We start from the raw sequence: 22,405 nt of genomic DNA, 5'->3' as shown, positions 1-22,405 counted from the left end.
ACTAGGAGCCTAAGCTGGTGAAAAGGTAATCGTTTGTTTCATCCTGAGTGTCTTATCTTGGCCGCATAAAGAAGTTGAAACAATAGTTAAAACCTTGAGTTTATTTAGCATCTATAGAGGAAAGATGGCCTTTTAGTAGTGTTATGGAGGACATAAGAATACACAGAGAGAGAGAGAGAGAGAGAGAGAGAAAAGGCCACAAAGAACATACAATAGCAGCTATAGATAAAGAATCAATGAATGAGAGGGACACTAGCTGGTTAAGCAAGTCAGACTCAACACAGCCAAGATAGAATAAGGTAAGACTTGGTTCAGTCGAAGAGCTAACATTCCTTCCAGCGTTGAAAGAGGAATGTTATCTATTAAAAAAGGAGCCAACTTATCACCTAATGACTGTAGTTGGTACTGGAAAAGACTCAACCAACTCAAGCTGGGAATGAGGGCAGGTACATTAATAGTAGGTATGTTCTTACTTCTACTGCCAAGTATTCTATCACCAATAGTTACTCGGCCATGGTAGGTGTAGGACCAACTATGGAGACTAATGCCATGGTGTGGAGTAAAGTCTTAGAGGCAAAACATAGATTCATATTGTAGTTGGCTTCTCAAGGAAGCTACTGACAAGAAGATTGATTAGTATTGGAATTGAGTGTGCAAATGCAGAGTGTGTATTCTGTGATATGCAATCTCCTGAATACAGTAAACACTTGTTCTTAGATTGTACCAGGGCTGTGGAATTGAGGTAAGCAGTGAATGACTGAAGTCAACGCCAGTTGCCCGAGCTGGACATTTCTGTTGCCTTGCAGGTGATGAAACAAAAACATTGGACCAGTTTCAAGAAGGAGATAGCAGAAGCTGTGTTGGGAGCTCTGGTTTACTACACAGGGACAGTTAGGAACTGGAAGATTTTTAGAGGACACAACGTAAATATTGATTTTGTAGTGCAGCAATCAAAAACTGTCATTAGAGAGAGGCTATACATGTTTAGAGGATCCCGAAAGGCTAGGAAATGTGAGTGCCTCATTGAGAGACTTTGTTATTGGTTCCCTAAGGCTTGGTAGTCTTAACACCCTTTCTGGAAGGCGGTTGAAGCATCCGGTGCTCTTTAGGTGTATGCAGTAATATTTACAGTTTATTACCAAAACAAAAATAGGAGCCAACCCAGCTAATCAGGAAATGGGATGTTCCAAGCCTGTGGGCAGTTCTCATAGCCATATGTGATAGTATTTTGTCTCGATTAATCAAGAATGTCTCAACTGAAAAGCAGTTTGCCAGTTACTGTTAGTTCCATAGCAAGTTATGTTGCATATTTTCTTTTTCTAGGATCAAGTAGAAGCACCCCTAACCAGACCTAGGTAATAGCTTGTCCTGAATCCGGTGATGTCTTTCTCAAAGTTGCTGCTGCTCAATATATATGATTTTGTTTTTGGGAGAGGATCCACCGAACCTACGGGAGCACTGTCAGGTTGATAGTCATTGATTCAAGCTCTTTTTTTTCTGCTGAAATGGTAGGGATTGTATTCAAAAAAACACTACTCATCTTATTCCACCCAATCCCATCTATTGGGATAACTTAATCCCTCCTACCAAACGACTAAGTGTGCTGGGAACTCTGTACAGTGTGGCAAAGTATAAAAAAAACAAAAAAAGTACATCCCAATCCTAGAAATGTAGGGATTCTAGTAGCTCTAGAACAGAGTCAGCTTCCAATTTGCACCAAAAATAAAACAAAAAGATGATGTTAGCGTTTTATCGTCCGTTTATCCGGCTTTTTTGTTGCCTCAAGAAATTACATAGTTACTCCCATAATGTGCTTTATTTTTTTATTTTTTTTCCCTCAGTTAGACCGTAGACGAGATCACATACAATGCCTTCTTTTTTGCTTTCGTATTCTTTTTTGCTTTCCTATTTGCTTCCCTCAGTTAGACCGTAGCGTTTTATCCTGACTTTTTCTTTTCCTGGAAACTAATTTTCAAAGTACGATCACCTCTATTACTTCTTGCTCTTAAACAAGTCAGTAGCATGCGTCCGTGAAGACCCTGTGAGAATGTAACTTAACAGCCACACTTTTTGCACGTTTCAAAAGGTACACACGTCAAGAAGGAAACAGAGAGATCCTAACAAATCAACACCAAATGTCAACAATCCAAGTTCGCGAGACTATCAACTGCAGAAAATAAGAATCTCCAAGTTTCATATAACCATACGATCCCCATATTTTAACCAAGATATGCTAAGATGACAAAGACCCCCCTCCCCCCACAATAATTTTTTCCTGCTCTCCTTTGGAAACTTATTATGAATTCACCATGAACTCAATCTTCAAGCTGCTGACTGTTTGGTATAGAAGCGGATGCCAAAAGCCACACCCAAAATAATAAGGGGAACTAAGAATTGGAGGAGCTTGATGACGAAGTCTGATGTTTTGTCCTGGTTGTAATGAGGCTGGTTGGGAGGAGTATACTTGGTCTTGGTGGGGACGGTTGCTGAGTCAATATCACCTACATAGTACTCGTCCAACATCGCTCGAGCACTGCTGCTGTGGCCAACATCATCAAAATCATCAGTTGCATCCTTTCCTGCACAAAGAAGTCAAGAGAATACCCATCAGTGTGTCTACTCTTTACATCAAAGTTGTCTATTAGTTGTAAGATGGCAAGAATTACAACTCTGATTTTATTTCCATATAGATCACTACATGTAGGATCTGAGACACAACTTCAATATCAAATCAGCAAAGCTTCATTTGGATGTCAAGAAAGGTCCAAAAGAATGTACTTTTTGATATTTAAAGTCATTTCTTGCATGCTAAAGAATAAAAGAGCAGGAAAGATTATAAAAGAAAGCTTCTCTCCTCAAGTTTCCTGCACCTTTTTGCTTGACCTAATTTGGTGTATTTCCTACTCTTCCAAGTTCGAAAAGATAACTTTCTAGTGCTTTCCTTTTCCTTCCTAGAAACCGAAAAGCACCAAAGTTCTAGTTGCAGGAAAGAATATGTCAAAATATATTACCAGTTGCAGATATCAGAACCTCATCACCTCCTGGGTGGTCTTCCAAGAATTTTGTCACATCATATACCTGTAAAATCGTAAACAGAAAATTTTGAAGAAATAGAAGAAATAGGGGAAAAAAGGAATAGTAAAAGTAGGGCAACATGAAATACAAGGCATAATTGATGCCAACTACTCAAAAGTAATGCAACATTTAGTTGCTCCTTAAAAGGCAACATTCAACAACAAAGTATAGAGTTCACAAACCCCTGAATCACTTCCAAAACAAAAAAAAAAAGGAAAGAGAGAGAGAGAGCGCGAGAGAGAGAGAGGGTATAATGCCATCAAATGGCCTCGGGTTGACAAACAAAGGAAGACCTCAACATGTGGATGGAGTTGACGCTGCCTTCTAGCAATTCCACTTTCTTCACTAGAAGTGGGTTCACTTAGCCTTCCGTTCCAACAACACCCCACTTCACATTGTCTGCTAATTAACTAGCTTCAGAAAAAAACAAAGTAGTGTCGCTGAGGGCATTTGCTTGGGCTATTTCACCGTTGTCGAAGCTTTGGTGGCACAGTTGCCCAATAATCGAAAGGCAGTAGGTACCCGGCGGAATAGTTGAGGTGCTCGCAAGTTGGCCCGGACACCACCATTATAAAGAAGGAGAAGTAAATGCATGCGAAGAAAATATAAAAATTTTGGATGACAAACATAGAGCATGTTTCCCTAAAAGGCAAAGTGTCATCCAAAGCCAATGAGTGACGTCTTGCTAAATATCCATGCTTAATACGTATGTCAATCACTTCAAAAGGTGGTAATATTGCATATAATCGCATTAAGGTTTTCAAAAAGTCAATAATAGACCTCATTGTAACAAAATAGTCCGATGAATTTCTGGTGAACACTAAGCAAAGCCAACCAAAAGATAAAAACAAGGGCCCAATCGGGAATCTACTACGGGTTTTGAATTGCAAGGGGTGATTAGCCTATTTCATTGTCAAAGGTAAACTACAAGTTATTACCAGCGTAACAAGGCACTATGCAGTATGGTGAAAAGCCATTAGTTTTAAGAATATTATGCACTTGCATCTTTACATTGTCAAAACTAGAGCTGTTGACCATTTGTTTATCTACAACCTTTTCTAAGTTCCCAACCGAACTCCCTAAGGTCTAAATAATGAGCAGTGAAAGCTATTATTTCAATGATTAAGCAATGTCATGGTAAGCTTCTTTTGCTAACAGACCCTTTTCTCTTTTTTTTGGTTTAATTTAGCTTCTATATATTGACGCTATAAAATTATTTACAGAATCTTCGAAAACTAATTACTAGTACTGCCTGCAATAAACATGATTAAGTAGTACAACAAACATGACAATTTACTATAACCGGTTAAATTATGCTGTGTAAAACGGTTTTTCATTTTCGATGTATATATGTAAAATCCTTTTCAATGGGACAAATTTTCATTACTAATATCACCATGGTGAGAGCTAAATAGTTACCAGCAGATGAAAACTATATTTTTAACTTTGGAGGAATGACAGGTTTAAACTTCTTTTGCTGAAAGACCTTTTTTAGTAAGTCATATATTCATTAGTAAACACCAATGCGTTACCAAAAGTATGTACAAGATGTCTACATGAATCAAACAGGTCATAGCCTGTTGTCTAGACATATCGTTCACACCAAAGTCCCTCTACTTAAATACTAGACTTTTGTAGGTGGTAGAGTTCGAACTTGTTGCATGCGCCTAACCCACACATCATGTGTTGCGCTCTTACAACTAGACCAAAGCCCTTCTACCCTTCTCCACTTAAATACTAGACTTTTGTATGTGGCAGAGTTCAAATTCTGTGACATGTGCCTAAGCCACATATCACACGCTGCGCTCTTACTACTAGACCAAAGCCCTGGGGGCAGAAAGATCTTTTAACAGTTACTTTACCATTCTCATTATTGCGCTACAATTTTCTACACCAAATTATTGAAGATATAACTTTGGATACATAAAGTTGACTTACTTTGAAGTTATGATGTAGATAATACCAGTCAGGGGTGGAAGAGGGTCCATCCGAACCTCCTTCGTCAAAAAATCATACTATATATACAAAGTTAAAATTATCTTTTATGTATATAATATATGTCATATCCCCTTGACCTCTTTGTGCATGTATTTTTGTTTACTTTGAACCCCCTTTATACCAGTAGTGAATCTATCGAAGAGGAAGTTAGAGCTTCCGTGTTGTGATGTTTCTTAATCAAATATTTATCACTGATGTCTCAAAAGTCAAGACTTTGCTTTCAATTCACTGAATTATCTCCACGCAATTCCGGATAGAAAGAAACCTACAAATCGGTTCTTGGCACAGATATGTTGCTATTCCCATAGAGGAATCAAGAAAACTATCCATTAATTCATGAAACAAATAAGGGATCTTTACACAAAAAGCCAGCTGGATTTACTGTTTAATTTATTTTTTTGATAAGTTTATTTACTGTTTAATTTTCCTAGCCGGTATACACTGCTTATACACGATTATACACATATTATATATGAATTATATATCCGTCTCCTATTTTTTAGTTTAAGTGGTTGGGTGGACGGCTATTTAGGTTAATTCTTCAACGAAAATAATGCAAGCCTCAACCAACAAACAATCAGATAACAGGATAAGATCATAACCCATCCCACCCACCCACCCCCATTCCCCATTGCCTCCACATAAAAATAAAAAAGAAAAGATGGGGGTCTAGAAAAACAGAAAACATAACAGAATTTGATCAAAAATTCAATCTTTAACACATACTACTGATCAAGATTCAATATTTTTCCTTTATTGTTTCATTATTTGATATATTTTCAGGATCTAGGCAATGAAAGCATAAAAATGCACCGACCCATTTAATTACATATCAAATAGAAGAGATCAAGAAAATATACCTTGCCACTAATAACCAACCAACAATCCTTAGCATTGTTGTGCTGGGAAACCTCAGCCAAAGTGTAGAATTTAGTTTCACTCCCCATTTATCAACAACCAAGAAACAAAAAAAGATTCAAATTTTGGCTCTTCAAGACCTGTAAAAAAAGGCTTGAAGAGAGCGAAGAAAGGTTCTTCTTCGATGGAAACGAGGAGTATGGTGAATTGGAGTGTGGGAGCAAAGTGGAGGAAAAAGTAGTTGGTTGGGGTTAATAAAAGAGTGGTTAGAATTTAAGGGGTTGGTTTGAAGGAGTGAAGAAAGATGGGCCATTGAATGCAAAATTAGATATGAGAGTTGCATTAGGTGTCCACACTCTATAGGACATTTAGTAGACCACATGGGAAATACAAACGTACGACTGAGAATTCAGGAGTGTCCTGTCGAAAGATTAACGCATAGCCTCAATCTCTAAGTTTTTCAAAGATTTTAAAAAGTGGAATGGTTTTGGAGGCCCTTATACTTATTTTGATTTGTACTCTGCTATCGTTTTAATACGTAGCCAAAATTATCTTTAAGATTATAATTTTAAAATTAATTTATTTCATCTCTTGAAATTAATTAATTTTGTTTAAGAAGGATTAATGGGATAAGATGAGATATCTCATTTTAAGTTTAAGGTATATTTTATACTTTATTTGATACAAGATATAAATTTATTACTCCTATCAAATATAATACAAAATTAATTTCATAATTAATACTGGGATATCTCAGCTAATACAGTTTACAAAACGATCCCTACATTCTTTAGACCTCTAAACCTGTTCAAATTAGATATTTTAAATCCCTCTGACAGTGCGTGGTCCTCAAACGCACTATGAAAATGACACGTCATCACCCACATTAGATTTTTATGACATGTCACTATTTCTTTACGTTATTTCAAAATTTTGTCCAACGTCACCGCCTACTACTTCAAAGTCCACCATCTCAATCACCATGGACCCTTTTCCTCCATTGATGCCAATGAACCACCACTAAAATACCTCAACCCTAACATCTGCACATAATTTTACACAACACACTCCACTTAATTTCACAAAGACCTTCATCAATCACTCTTCACCCTCCAAGACAACAGCATCTCCTCAAATTTTGATGGACAAGACAACATGTATAAAAATGTCGTTCAATCAAGAGCCTGGAGAGAGAGTTTTTTCCGGTTGCCGCCGTTGAGTCATCGGCTATTCTTGATTTTTTTCGAAATGGGTCAACTTTTTTCTTGAAAATTGAATTCTCTCAAAAAATACGGGTCACAAAGAGCAAATTTGAAGGTTGGGGGAGCAGAAGAAGAAGAAGTGAGAAGGGAAGAGAGGAGGAGGGGGGGCGGGGGGGGGGGGGGGGGGGGGGACGAAGGGGAGGGGAATTTTTTCCCATTTTCTTTTTTCATTGTTATCTTTTTCTTCTAAATTTTATATTTTTAAATTAAAATTTTTGTTCACTTGCTTTTAAATGTGTGTAACCACGCACTTTATCCGACTCAGTAAAATAAATGCCACATGAGTTTGGTCAATGGTCAGAGGTAGGCCTGTGCACAAATCGGTTCAATTCGAATTTCTGAATCGATTTGAAACAATTCGGATAATTTAATTTGGATAATACAATTCGATTTCGATTTACAAATGCAATTGTAAAATATTACGGTTTAATGGTTCGGATACGGTTTGCTTCAATTATCAACCAAACCGATCCGAACAAACCGAATTTATATGCCACTAGTGACTAGTATGAATAATTTGGTATATGTAATCTGGTGTTGACGGATTTGTATGCTTGCACAAGTTGTCAAGCTCTTGTTTTGCTATTTATATGCTATTATGCTTGCAAGTTTATGATTTTTTCTTGATTAATGTCTTGTTTATAAGGCTGCAAGTTTAGGATTTCATTATTTTTTGTTATGTTTACTCTAAAACTAAAATGAAATAGTTGCTTGTTTAAATTTCGAATAAACCGAACAAATCGATTTGTGTAACCGAACCGAAATAATAAAAAACGAATCAAATTGAACCTAGAATGGATCGAGTTTGGTTGAGAATTTTAGAAAGTCGAAATTCAAAATTTCAACTCAATGATGACCAAAACCGAACCGAACCGATTCGTGCACAGGCCTAGTCAGAGGGGTTCAAAATGCCTTTTTTAAACAGATTTTGGGGTCTAGATGAAACTTTGTGAAGTATAAACACCAGGATGACAAATCGGGACAAGTATAGGGTCTCCCAAATCATTCCGCCTTTAGAAAAATGAAACTTTTTTTTCCTGAAAAATTATAGGGTCATCCGCACAAATGACCCTATTTTAGGATGGTCTTTAATTTTTACCCCTCAAATCTGTGATCTTTAATCTTTTCCCTACAACATTTTTCGCGCCACAAAAGTTATATTTCGCGGGGCATATGTTTATATTTTTGTATCATAATATCCCACAAGGTATATCGGACACAACAAAACTTTCAAAATTCAACATAAAAATGACCAAAAATAGATCAAACTCTACAAAAACAGGCGTGTTATTCAACTCAAAAAGGATAAAGAACATATGCTCCAAAGTGCATAACTCCAGTTTCTGAACACTACGATAAATTTTGAAAATACTACACAACTTATCCTACCGAATTTATGCCTAGCGAAACCAAAGTTCAGTTGCCAAAAATAAATTTTATAGAACTTAAGTCAAACAAAACAAATCTGGATATTTTCATTAAATCAACAACAAGAGCGAAACTTAAGGACCATAGATACGATGGACAAACAATAAAGAGATAATTACATTCTATGTTAATTAGGGTAACAATGCTACCAAATTTGACCCATTTTTTAAAATCTTACAAAAAAAAATGACCCCACTCCCCCTCTCTCCCTCTCCACCCACTCCTTCCTTCTACTCCTCTCTCTCTTTCTACATACGCACATGAACTCCCTATCTATTCTTCCACCAGACAAGCCTATGTGTCATAGTGCCAAAAAATAATTTAGTAAAATTTCAGCAATTCAGGAGAAAATAATGAAATACACAAATATTAGAAACAATACTTGTAGTAATTTATTTTTTAAATACAAGCCAAGTACATGACAAAACTCAATTTTGACATTTATAGATTTCGAAGTTATCTTTAATTTGATTCGAGGAGTTCGAATTTGTTGAATAGAATCTGTTGTTTGAAGCTAAAAACGTGATTATCCATTGATTTAACATGAACAATAAGCAGAAACTCCATAAGCAACCATTGTTGAAGCTCGAAGCTTCAAAGTTTGGAATCTGATTTCCATAAATAAGCTCCATTTTAAGTGGGTATATTGCAAAAAATCGGGTACGCATTGAGGAACCAAAATCTGAAATTTAGAGTGATGTGGTGTAGCTTTTGAGGTGTTTTTGGATGGATTTGGTGCTTGAATTCAAGGAAGAAGACGAAGTTAGTTTTTGTATAATATTGTACAATGCATATATGGATGTATAAACACCTCTTATAATTTTATATAATGTTGTGGAATATTGTATAACGGAGAAATTTCAGAAATATTTACACATTTTTATTTAGGAAAAGAACACAAATAGGCAGTCGACAGTTTTCTTCTACAACGGACTAGCCATCCATATAAATGCTTTCATATTTTAAGATCTTCCACCTTCAATGCTTCATTCTGTACTCATCTTTCTTCCATTTTTCCATCGAGCAACACACACTTTTAAAAAATCAATCAAACACCCTCTAAATTAGGTAATAAGTTTTCTACGTTATGAATGTTTTCATTTTGTTGGTGTGTGTTGCTGTGTGTGATATCTGTCGTGTGATTGAGTTGGAGTGATGTAGTGTAGCTTTTAAGGTGTTTTGGATGAATTTGGTGTTTGGATTCAAGGAAGAATACGAAGCTAGTTTTTGTATAATATTGTATAATAGCGTATATGGATGTAAAAACACCTCTTATAATTTTGTATAATGTTGTAGAATATATAAGCTCCATTTTAAGTGGGTATTATTGCAAAAGATCGGGTACGTATTGAGGAACCTAAATCTGAAATTTACGGTGATATGGTGTAGCTTTTGAGGTGTTTTGAATGGATTTGGTGCTTGGACTCAAGGAAGCAGACGAAGTTAGTTTTTGTATAGTAGTAGTATATAATACTGTATAATAGCGTATATGGTTTATAAACACCTCTTTATAATATTGTATAATGTTGTTGAATATTGTATAACAGAGTATATGAGTATATAAACAACTCTTATAATTTTATATACTGGGTGTATAATATTTGTATATCAAGTTCTTAATCATTGTTGTAAAAAACCGAAGTTTTGTATACCATGTGTATAATAATGTATACCAGATTTTTGAATAATTGTGTATAAATGTGTATACATGCGTATTTTCGTGTATAATATTGTATAATTATATCTATTGGTGTATATACCTACACATTATACAATATTTGTATAATTGTGTGTAAATGTATAATAAGAACACGTTCATATTTTCGTGTATAATATTGTATAATTATATTTTTTAGTGTATATACCTACACATTATACACCTTCAAAACACTTATATATATAATGTATCTGTCTTTTGTATATGAGTGTATAACACTGTAGAAAAATGTTTTTGGGCTAAAGCTTTGCAATGTAAGTTTTGGATTAATTTTTTGTAATGTAAGTGAGCGAATTGTATATTTATGAAATTTCCCCAAAAATAAAATACGAGTGAGTTTGAAGGGAATCCATGCAAAAACTTCAAAGTTACCATGTCGATTTAAATAAATTAGTATCAATTTTCGCCTAATCATCAATAATTTACCCAATTTAGTCATATTCATTTTTAAAATAGTAGGCAAGTGCAAAAAAGTTCCTCTTCGTCCTCACTATTTCTCTACCATGTATTACGTAGTAATACAACCACTTAATACCCAATTTAGTCATTATCCCTATCTCTACCTTCAATTTCTAAGACACCTTCAAATACCCATTGAAATCACCGGATGAGGAGGAAGACTAGGAAGTAGGAAATCTACCCTTTCTTTTAGCTTGAATCTCTTAGATCTAAAAATCGAAATCGAGGTGTAATTGAAAGTGGAAGTTCAAAAATCTTGTGGATAACACTCGTATGAAACTTAGACTAAACTTTGAGTTCATTTGAGGTAGACTTAAATAGTTGGCAGTCAAATTTTGAATTGGTGAATCGATATGATAAGATAAAGCACGGTATATATATGTGCATATCCCCTTGTAATTTGTATATCCAGCATGTATATTTGTGCATATCTATGAAAATATGTGTGTGATGTACACGATATACATGTGCTATATATTGTCGTAGAGGGAAAATACATAAAAAAAAAAAACCCAACGTATACTCGGATTAATTATGACGCACCAACCTTTGCGGACGATCTATTACCCCCCTGGCCTTATTTTTTATGTATTTTTGTACCTTTTTTGACTAACGTGGCACAAAAAAAAAATTGATGCCCAGTTGCACAGTGAAGAGTGTGCAACACTCTCGGCCACATTGGTGCCACATCAGTGCTGGGTCACTGCCACGTCACTGCCACTTGTCCTTTCTTTTTTTCATTTGATTTTTCTTTTATTAATTATATTTACACTAATTAACCTCTAATTAACCATTAAACCATTAATTTTGTCTTCTTCATCACTAAACCCTTCTTCTTCTTCTTCTTCTTCTTCTTCTTCTTCTTCTTCTTCTTCTTCTTCTTCATTTCAAGAAATCCATCAACCCATTTTCTTCCTCCATTAACACACACACATTCAACCCATTTTCTTCCTCCAATAACACACACATTCAATTTAATCATCAATCATAAAGAACTTATTTTCAAGAAACATTCACCCCATTTTCTTCCTCCATTAACACACACATTCAATTTCATCATAAACCCCCCTTCTTCTTCTTCTTCATTTCAGGTCGCCCCCCTCCCCCCCTCCCCCCACCAAAACTCGAGATTGTACAATTTTTTCATTTTCCTGCTGCTGCCCCCCACCCCCCCAACCCGCTGCTCTTGCCCCACCCATTTGAAGAAATTGCCATTTGAAGGACAAACTGTGCAATTTCTTCCTTTTTGGGATATGTTCAATTATGGATTGGAATTTAACAACAATGGCAATAGGAGCGGGTTGGACAATTTCCATGAAATTTAACAAACAACAATGTAGAAATTGCACGAACTGCCTATGATTTCACGAACTGGGCTATGTTCAATCATGGCGGTGTCGGTAGCGGCGGCGGCGGCGGTGGGGGTGGTTGAGGAGAAAGAAGAAGAAAGAGAAAAATAAATTGCAATTAGTAGCTTTTACAATTGAAGTGTGGAAGAAAGGGAGGGTGGGGGTGGGTGAGAGGATAAAATATAAATAAATTTTTAAAAATTAATTTTTATTAAAATATAAAAACTATTTTTACTGCTTTCACTCGCCATTAATTTTTTTTTTTGTGTCACGTCAGCCAAAAATAAGGCCAGGGGGGTAATAGGTCTCCCGCAAAGGTTGAGTGCGTCATAATTAATCCGAGTATACGTTGGGGGGGGGGGGGGTTTATGTATTTTCCCTTTTGTTTATCATGTCAATTTCTACTCTAAATTTTGACTCCAATCTATCTCAAACTTTACATCTTTCCAAGTTCAGGTGGTTCTGATAACTACCAGTTCTCGCTAGACAACATCGCTCTAGTATACGTAAAGCTCAAGGCCTTGTAGTGCTTCAGGAGATCAAGGATCAAGTTCCAAAGAATGACTAGTTTTATAATTAAGTTCTAAGGCCTATTTGGCCATTTATGTAATAGACTAGTGCTACTATAAATAGTGACACTTAGGGATATTTTCATTAGCTAGCTTTAGATGATTAAGGGTTTTACTCCTTTGGTGAGTGTTTTAGGGATTTTTCACATGTATCTCTTTAAGAGCTGCCCTTGAATTCATTGATGTATGAATTCCATGTATGAGTTTTTTCTTTGATTCATTTTATGATTAATTATTATTTTAGTAGTATATGAAGAAAACTAATTTGACCTAGACATGAACTAAAATAAGATTCTAATCAAATTTGATTTCCTACAACTTTGAATTATTATTTTCAACAATATAATTATCTTTTTTTCCTTCTAATTTCTTGTTATCTCTCTCTCTCTCTCCCTAATTGCTCTTCATTGCTTTCTTACTTTTAATTACTTCTGCATATTCGATTGTTATCAGGTTCAAACAAATTTTAACCACACCCACTCAAAGAATAACTACCAAAATTTTCAAATTTTGAATTGAAGCTTGAGACGTATTTTTTAATATCGTTTGTCAAAACTTTCTTCAACTATTCTCCAAATCAAGAGTACTAATGATGGGTGTTCAATCAAAGAAATCTGAGAGAGAATATCAAAAGGAGGATGAATAGAGCAAAGAAGAAGAGAGAACTCTTCGCTGCATATCCTGTAGTTTTCTTGAACTTTGGATGGGTATTTACACACTATAATTATCTTTTCACTTTGAATAATTAGTTAGTACTATCTAGCTCACTAAAGGTTATATGATACTCACTTCGTCCATGTTTACTTGTTCACGTTTGACTTGGCACACCCCTTAAGAATCAACAAATAAAAGGTGTGTTTGATATCAATTTTTCCATGTTGGGTGGGTCAAAATTATTGAAAAACATTTTCTCTAAGAAAATAAGATCCTTAAAAATGAGGAAAATGACTTCTTTAGTGAAAGTAGGAAAATCAAGTTCCACAAATAATATTCCATATTCATTGTGTCTTCCCCACCCTCCAATACACCTCATCTTCAGTAACCCTACCCCGCAACCTCCATCCCCGCCACCCACCACACACTCATCCCCAAGGGCACCTTAATTAGATTTTAGGAGATTTGATGATTATATAAGCGTTAGTATGTTTACAATTCTCTATATAATTGCATGATAAGCAAATGACACAAGGCATTGTTTGGGTCAAAATTCGTATTTAACTCAAATAGTTGAATTTGTACTGAGGTTAACTACAGTTGGTAGTAATTTGATTCAGATAGAAGAATTAAGATAAGTAATTTCTTAGTTATTGATAAAGAAGATAAAAAAAATAGATAAGTAGAAAGGAAAGAGTAAACTTATTCCAGTATTGACAAACAACAATAGCGTAATTCTTAATCTTCAAAAATGAATGAAAGTTTGACGACCAAAGAATAAAAGTGACAATAAGCAAGAAATAATGATAATAGTGTATTTTTTCAGTCAGACTTGGCTCCTTCCTCTACCAATGAAAATCCTATTTATAGGTATATGATTCTATCTGGTGCTCTCCCCGTTGTGTGTTTGTAACGGCAATCATTAATTGATGAATTAATGATTGTCATTTAATTTCCTTGATTCTGGCTGTTAATAACTGTTTCAGCCGTTACTGCATTAATTCCATTTAATGCGCTATAAAGAGAGTCTTATCTGTTGTTTCCGTTGATGTTCTCACCGTTGACCCAATCTGTTGTCTTTCTGTAGATGCTGTAACACCTCGTGCATTCGGGCTAAGATTTGACTCGTAAGACGGGGGTATAATGAACCCAATTTGAGTAGTGTGTAAATGGTGTTTGAAACCCAATCAAGACATGGGAAGAGTCCTTGAGCAAAGTAAAGTCGGAAGCTACCCTACGGAGTGTGTTTTCAAGTGAGTTTGCACCATATCTCAATTAAAATGAGTATACGGAAAAATCTGTAAGGAATTTGGGAAAATTTCCTTCTTGAAAGTTGTAGATCTTTGAAATACCTTTCTAACGGTATATTACGGAGGTCAAACAGACATATGTACAAAAAGTTATGCCCGTTTTACTAAAACAGTGTTATGTCGATTTACGGTGGAATCTACGGGCCATAAAAATTATACGGGCCGTAGATTTGGGCCGTAAAACTGATCCTGAAAGCCCAAATCATTGTAATTGATTTACGGTGGGATCTAAGGTCCGTAAAAATTTTACGGGATGTAAAATAGGGCGTAAAATGCGTCCGACAGCAATTTTAAAACTTTGTTTTAAGGCTTTTTCACTTCATTCTTCACACCCCCAAGCCCTAGAATGACCTTCTATTCTCTCCCATCATCAAGAACACCAAGGTAAGCCTATTCTAATCATTCCAAGTCAATTCTAATACATATCCTTGTAATCTAAACAAGAAATCATCATTTCTAAACTAGGGTTTTCAAGAAAAACCCATCTCAAGGTTCAAGAACTCAAGATTTTGGAAATCTTCTTTAAAGTTAAAGTATTTAATTCAAGTTTGGAGCATTACCAGGTATGTAGAGTTACTATCTACGTGTGGGAACATCATTGTTCTTCCCCACGCCTCATAATCCATAAATTATGATTCTCTACTAAAACTAGGATTTCTATACCATGGTCATGATAACCCTAGGTCCTTGTTCATGATAATATTATGTATGAATTGTTATAATTCCATCATTGAGTTCTTAATATTTCTTTATGATTATTGAGAATCCGTCTGTAATCCATGAAAATCCATATCTTGTATTCCATGGGTTCTTGCATGCATGTTTTTAAATAAAAATGCTTATTTCATGAATATCCTACATGTCTACAAGTTTTCATGCAATTGTATTATATAACTATCTTCATGCCATGACTCAAGATACATACATGCTAAATACAAGTTATTTCATGAAACCATGTTTACAAGTTATTTCATGAAACCATGTTTACAAGTTATTTCGTGAAATCATGATTACAAGACAAGTACAAGTTAATTCATGAAAATCATGGGTTTCTTAGCCAATTATATCATGTTCATGTTTTTGGGAGTTGCACGAATTACCGAGAAGGCTCAGATAGCCAGAAACTACGTAGCCACCGTAGGACAAGGATCGCTCCGCCCAGTTAGGACGATTCCTTAATTTCACACTGAATGGATCCATCAGGCACGTTACCACCTTATACCCTGGCAAGGTATGGGGGCTCTGCTGGTCCGGCGAGGTACCAGACTCCACGTACCCACGTGGTGATATCATGTTGTCGGTTTATGAAATGTTCTCCCTACTTATCATGTTTTACTTATGTTATATATATATGTACTCATGCTCATGCTCATGTTCATGTCCAGGTTTTCAGTTTCAGTTCTTATCATGTTATTTCATGTCCCATGTTACTTCATTTAGTTGCTTTACATACCAATACATTCAATGTGCTGACGTCCCCTTTTATTGCTCGGGGGCCTGCATTTCCCGATGCAGGTACGTATTTACAGGACGCCGCATCTGCTCAGTAGGATTTGCTCGTATCAGTTATCTTTATTTTACTAGTCATGCATTTAAAGGTATGCAGGGGGGCCTTATCCCAGCAAGTACGTTTTCCAGTCAAGATTCACGATTAGAGGTTTCATAGACTAGTCAGTTTAGTTATGTTAGACATGCAAGGTGTTTAGCCATCTTTGGCTCAACTCATGTTATTTCCGCATTTATGATTTAAACAAGTATTTCATTAAATTATTATGACATCTCATGTTTTATAAAAGCTCATCACGTTCATGCTATATTTCCACTCATGTATGCCTCATGATGATTCAGCAAGCCATGTGGTTCGCTCGGTCACATGCAGTATGGCACCGAGTGCCGTGTTACGCCCAGGCCGTGGTTCGGGGTGTGACAGATGCTATGCTCGGCATTACCATCTAATATTTATTCGTCATTGAATAAACTGACACATGTCATCTTCCTGTTGGTCCACGTGTCAGGTACATTTTTTACCCATATAGATAGTCCTTCAATTTTCCAGGTTCATCACAAAGATGTTCCCGAGAAATTGTCTTGTCGTTTTTCCTCAATCCCTGCTAATCTACATATTTGAATCTTTCTTTCTGTGGAAGAGGAAACGTTGTAACTGGCGGCGGATCGTGCCCACTGGTGTGATGAATATGCGGCATACTCATAGAAGTTGAAAGGACTCGCATTAAATGATAAAGTCAGACGTAGGCCACGTGGCCGTTGCTGTGCCCTACATTTTCTCACTGTTTCCCAAGGTAATGATGGTTGTTTTACCTTTTCTAAAAAAATTAAATTTTACCTTCTCATTATCTCAAATTTTCGGCTTCAAAATTTTCAATCTTCCAATTCTTTCGCCTCTTTTCTTTCTTCTTTGATTTCTTCAATCTCTACTCATGTCTTCCCCTTCATCTTCTCAAAATATTTCACCAAAAATGACTGTTATTATCGACGCTCTTCACCGTCATGTTGGTGCTGAAAACCTAAGAACAGATTGCCCCCTAAGAAATTTATGGGTGACGTTATATCTGCTACTGTTGACCCACGACCTTCATCTTCATCAACTATCTTCATCAGCTTCTGATGTTGGCGACGATGAAGCTGATATGGTTAATACACATCTCCATTTCGTTGATAGTGTGATTCCAAAGAATCCTTCACCCATTTTAGATCTAAAGATTATTCTTTCAAAAGGCGATAACCGTGATATTTTGGAGCTAGACGGGGAAAGAATGGTTTTCGTTTCTTCAATTATTTCTAATGTTACTGAAGAGTCTCTTGGTTCTGTCTGAGAAAGGTGTCACTGGATGAATCCTGATCTCAATATCGTAGTTCCAGGAAAGGATATACCTGCAACTGCTCATCTTCTCGGTCTCTCAGCGGTGTATCTCTATCCTTTTACTATTGGGTTTTCTTTGCCTCTTCCACTATTGATAGAAGAATTGTGTCGTTGCTTGAACATTTGTGTGGCACAAATTACACCTGGGGTCCGGCGATTGTTTCAATTGCTCGAGCATGTTGCTCATCTGACCGGAGTGAATATTACTCTCGACCATATTTTATATTTGAATTTGATTCGTTTTATCCGTGGCTCTATGATTATGTTTAGAGCCCGGGGATCCAGTAAGTTGTTTGATGACCCCGAAGATGGTCAAGACCGGCATTGGGGTGAAGAATTCGTATTTATCTCCACTACTCAGCTGGTGAACGGGGATGCTAGTACCTTCCCAGAGAAATGGAACGTGAGAGGTAATATTATTTTTAAAGAATTTTATTTCCTTAATTCTTCTCTTTAAACTTCACCTTTTTTCGACAACTTTTAATCCCGGATTGGTTAAACCCTCAAACATAAGGGAATTTACTGAAACTGTGATTCGAGCTTCGGCGAGTGTTCATACATGGGGGGCGTATGCCATTGCTAAGGGTATTCGTACTCTTAAAGAGATGAAACCGGACAGAGCTTCTACGAAAGGAAGATGTAAGGATATTTGAAGAAATATCTTTCTTTGCACGTGATGAAAGAGCATATCTCATACTTGTTTTGTTCTTCTCAAGTTCTTCGAAAAAGGTGATAGCAAAGAAACGCCTGATTCTTCCGAGTGATGACGTATCAGCTTTGGAAAAAATAAGATCTTTCACTAGCAAGAGGTCTAATGCCGAATCTAGGGATTCCGAGGCTGTTGGAAAGCCTGCCTTGAAGAAGAAAAAACTGAAAAAACAATATCCTGTGAAGTTGTCAGATGCTGGAGCCTAGAAAAGAGGAGGTATGCTTATCGAATTCAGGCTGATTGATGAGAGCACTGATTCTGAGGAAGACTCTCCTTTAGTTTTACATCGTTACAGGGAGCTTGACTTTCCTCCTTTTCCTGATATTGTTGCCATTTCAGATGAATCTCCGGCGAAGGAAAAGGAAAATTTACAAGATGTTTTTGAATGCCATAATAAAGGTGACGTTGCAGTTCCTGAGGTGGATACCACTGATAATTTTATTGTCGATAAAACTGAGACCTGCCTTCTTGATGATATTGATGAAGCTAATATTGGAGCTTTCGTCGATACTGAAAATATTGATGTCGGTATTGCTAATACCCCCACTGATTCTTCTGCTCCTCTTTTCCAAAATCAAGGAACAAGTACCCATACTCTTCCTCATAATACAGCTCAACCTGTTTCCCGCTTTAACGTTGTTGATAAAGGTAAAAGTGTTTGGAAAGAAGGCAATACTTTGCACGGGGTTGACTCTCGGGCACAACTTCTTCAGGCAGATGATCTCGCCATTATGTGGATGAAGGCCTTTATTCCTCTTACCGTTAATCATAACCGTTCCTTTGAATTGTCAGATGAGGACAATATTTTGGCCAATCCTGACGTGATGAGTCGTTTTGCTCATAACTATGTTGGTCCTAAAGAGAATATGATTTTAAAAGATATGCCTACTTACCAAATGGATATGGTTGCTCTCGGGCTTATGATTCAGGCTCAGACATAGTTATGTGGGAGTCTTGAACGTTCTGAAGGTGAGGCCAAACTTATCAAAAAGCTTCGTGAAGAGAACACCGTACTTACTCAGGAAGTGAAAATTTTCAAAGCGGAATGCAACTCTTCGGTAACGGAGTTAGATAGGGTTAAAGACGAGCTAGTGGCGCATCGGGCTGAGGAGAGAAATTTTTGGAAACGGATTGATGAGCTTGAAAAAAGAAAAAGCTGAAGGTTTTCGCATAGCAAAGCAGGAAGAATTCGTTATCAATGATCTGAAGCAAAATCTAGTGGAATCAAATCAGCTTCAAATTGATCTCCAAAACAAATTATGGGATCAAAGCTTTAAATTGAGTCTAATTTTCACGCTTTGGAATTGAAAAATGTCAAAGATTTTGGTGAACTTGCAGAGCGTTGATTAACCTAGATCAAAGTAAACATGATAACCATGCTCTCCGGAAAGAGTTGGCGAATAAAGATCGGGATCTTCATAAGAAAAGTGTCGCCTTGGCGAAGAATCATAATAAATTTTTCAGAACTAATGGATCACTCCAAAAAATTGTGTGAGCAATCAAAGAGACTCCTGGAGCAAAATGATATGTTCAAGTGACAAATTGAAAACATGGAGATTTGAGGACGAAAAGCAAAAGATTCTTAGCTGGGCTATTATCAAAGCTCGTCATGATTTCTTGAAAACTATTGATCCTACTTCTTTTGATCATGTTCAGGCTTTCGCCATTGCTGAGCGGAATATGAAGGAAGTTGTCACGCCCCAAAATCCACCCTAGACGTGACCGGCATCCGACGTCATGAATAACATCGGAAGAACCTAAACGACACAATAATAACACTTGAACCCGCCAGGTTCAACATTCGCCTCAAACAGTTTATAAATTAAATGTAACAAGTCATGAATATATGAATTAAATCAGCAGAAGTCTTTATTCGCCAAATACTTAGTCAAACGTAATAACGTGCCCGAGAGTTAATCAATAACTCAACAACTACCCACAAGAGCGTATACTATGGAGCTTCTAAGATAATGAGCAATGTCTAAATAATCGGGACGCAGCCCGAAACTAAAAGACGAAGAGTAAAGATAGAATGGTGCCCCACGAACAATCATGTGGGCTCACCGAATAGTCTCGAAGCGGCAAGTTCTCTTAAGTCGTAGGCGTATCACGAACCTGCTCCTCAATGATACCTAGCATACCATAAAAAAACAACAATGGTATGCCTGAGTACTGGGTACTCAGTGAGTGTCTCGGGGACAGCAAATATTATAAAAATAAAATATAATAATACATAAAGAAATCAGTTCTGAAAAGATGGCATAAAAATAGTCATTCCACTTTGTGATTCTTAATATCATTTGTTAAACAGTTTACAAAGTCATTAATCAATATAAAACAAGTATTCAGCATGTGTATCTCAATAAGAATTATCAAAACCGATTATAAAGTTTTTTTTCAAGTTACAACTTTCAATTATGCCTTTCAAATTGATCATGATTGTCAGCAACAGTTCCATGAGAGATTACGAATATCACACATGCCGATACGGCCCAACAATCAATCACATCGAGGGGATGACCGTAGGGTTCCCTTGTCACAGCGCACCACACCGGATTATAAAATCCTCGGTGACCACTCATCCTCCCGAATGGCTAGGCATAGACACACCAGAATATGAAATCCTCGGTGACCACTCATCCTCCCGAATGTCTAGGCATAAACACACCGGAATATGAAATCCTCGGTGACCACTCATCCTCCCGAATGGCTAGGCAAAATCACATCAACAAAGGTCATAGCATAAAAACCGAATTACAATTCATCTCAAGGTAGTCACATCACCATTTACCATTAAAGTTCGTTATGTCATATCGTAAAGATAAATTATTTCAAAGAATGTCTTGAAAACGTTTCACTTCTTTAAACAAGTTTCAATTTCCACAATTCGTAATAACATTCTTTTATGAGTCAACAACCTTTCAAGTAACTAGTTAAATCACCCATCAGGAGAATTCCAATATCATTACCAATCGTTATCCTTCGTTATTAAGCATCTCTTATAGAGGAAAACGTTCATAATATCATATACATATATAGGGTTTGTTACAATCTAGGTTTAATGTGAGTTTGTCCCCTTACGCACATTAACCACCATGTAGACATGAATTGGAGTTCAAGAACCATGAAAAGGATTACTTTTCCTTTCATTCATTAAAGAATCTTCAATAAAATTAATACCTCCAACAATAGTTTCAAAAGTGATTTTAAAAGAGACATACAAATCACAATAAGGTTTTTAAAAGAGAGACATACAAATCATCCTTATAGCCAATAAAAATGATTTTATTTTTAAAGAGATATACATCCAAAATAAGGTTTTTAAAAGGGAGACATACCTTAATTTGTTAAACAAGGTTTAACAAATCACTTTTCTAATAAAGAACACCCAAACCCTAGCTTGAATCACTTTGGGAAGAATTATGTTGCAAACCCTAGGTTTTGGTCATAAAATCATGTTAGAAAGGGATTAGGAACTTGAATTCAACCTAGAATCATGATAACACTTACCTTGTATGGTTCTTGAGGCTTGGGACTTGTTCTTATTGACTTTAGGGTAATTTTTCGTGAATGGGGTGCTGGGGAAATAAACCTCAAACCTTAGATATAACTAAAAACGCGTAACCCGACTTTTTGACCCGAATCTGACCTGATTCGCGATGGGTCCGCGATTCAGGGCCATCGCGCAATGTTCTGCAGCTCAATACTCAGACTTGCGCGATTGGCCCGCGATGCGGGGTCATCGCACGCACCTCCACGCGCCTGAAAAAGCGACGGGTGTCGGTTCTGCACAGTGTTCGGTAAAATGAACATAACTTCTTGTACGTAGCTTTTCTTGGGCTGGGCGACCTACCGTTGGAAAGCTATTTCAAATATCTACAACTTTCATCAAGGAAGGGTTTCCAAATTCCCAACACATTTTTATGAAAATCGCTCAGAAGACAGACCTACCAAAACTTAGGCGAATTTAAGAGGCCTTAAGAACTTCATTAGTTGATTTGACTTCAAAACGACCATTTTCCACCCGAATTTCTTATGAATGGTTTCATATAGATATAATATCATCTTAACACTAGATTTTTACAAATTCACACCTAGTTCAAGTTTACGGGGTGTTACAGAAACCAAAGTGATCC

At 36.5% G+C, this 22,405-nt stretch overlaps 1 protein-coding gene across 1 annotated transcript; it reads right to left on the bottom strand.

Annotated features, from left to right (window-relative positions):
• Window positions 1–2,098: 2,098 nt before the first annotated feature.
• On the bottom strand, window positions 2,099–6,199 carry LOC132610180 (cytochrome b5). The gene is made up of 3 exons (XM_060324466.1): window positions 5,934–6,199; window positions 3,012–3,078; window positions 2,099–2,579 (listed from the first exon to the last, which is right to left on the bottom strand). Exons 1-3 carry the CDS (start codon window positions 6,018–6,020, stop codon window positions 2,323–2,325), a joined length of 411 nt encoding a protein of 136 aa, XP_060180449.1. The 5' UTR covers window positions 6,021–6,199; the 3' UTR covers window positions 2,099–2,322.
• Between the last annotated feature and the right edge of the window lie 16,206 nt (window positions 6,200–22,405).

Source organism: Lycium barbarum, chromosome 9 (genome assembly GCF_019175385.1).
Source record: "Lycium barbarum isolate Lr01 chromosome 9, ASM1917538v2, whole genome shotgun sequence".
Lineage (NCBI taxonomy): Eukaryota > Viridiplantae > Streptophyta > Magnoliopsida > Solanales > Solanaceae > Lycium > Lycium barbarum.
This window is presented reverse-complemented; position numbering and strand designations above follow the sequence as displayed.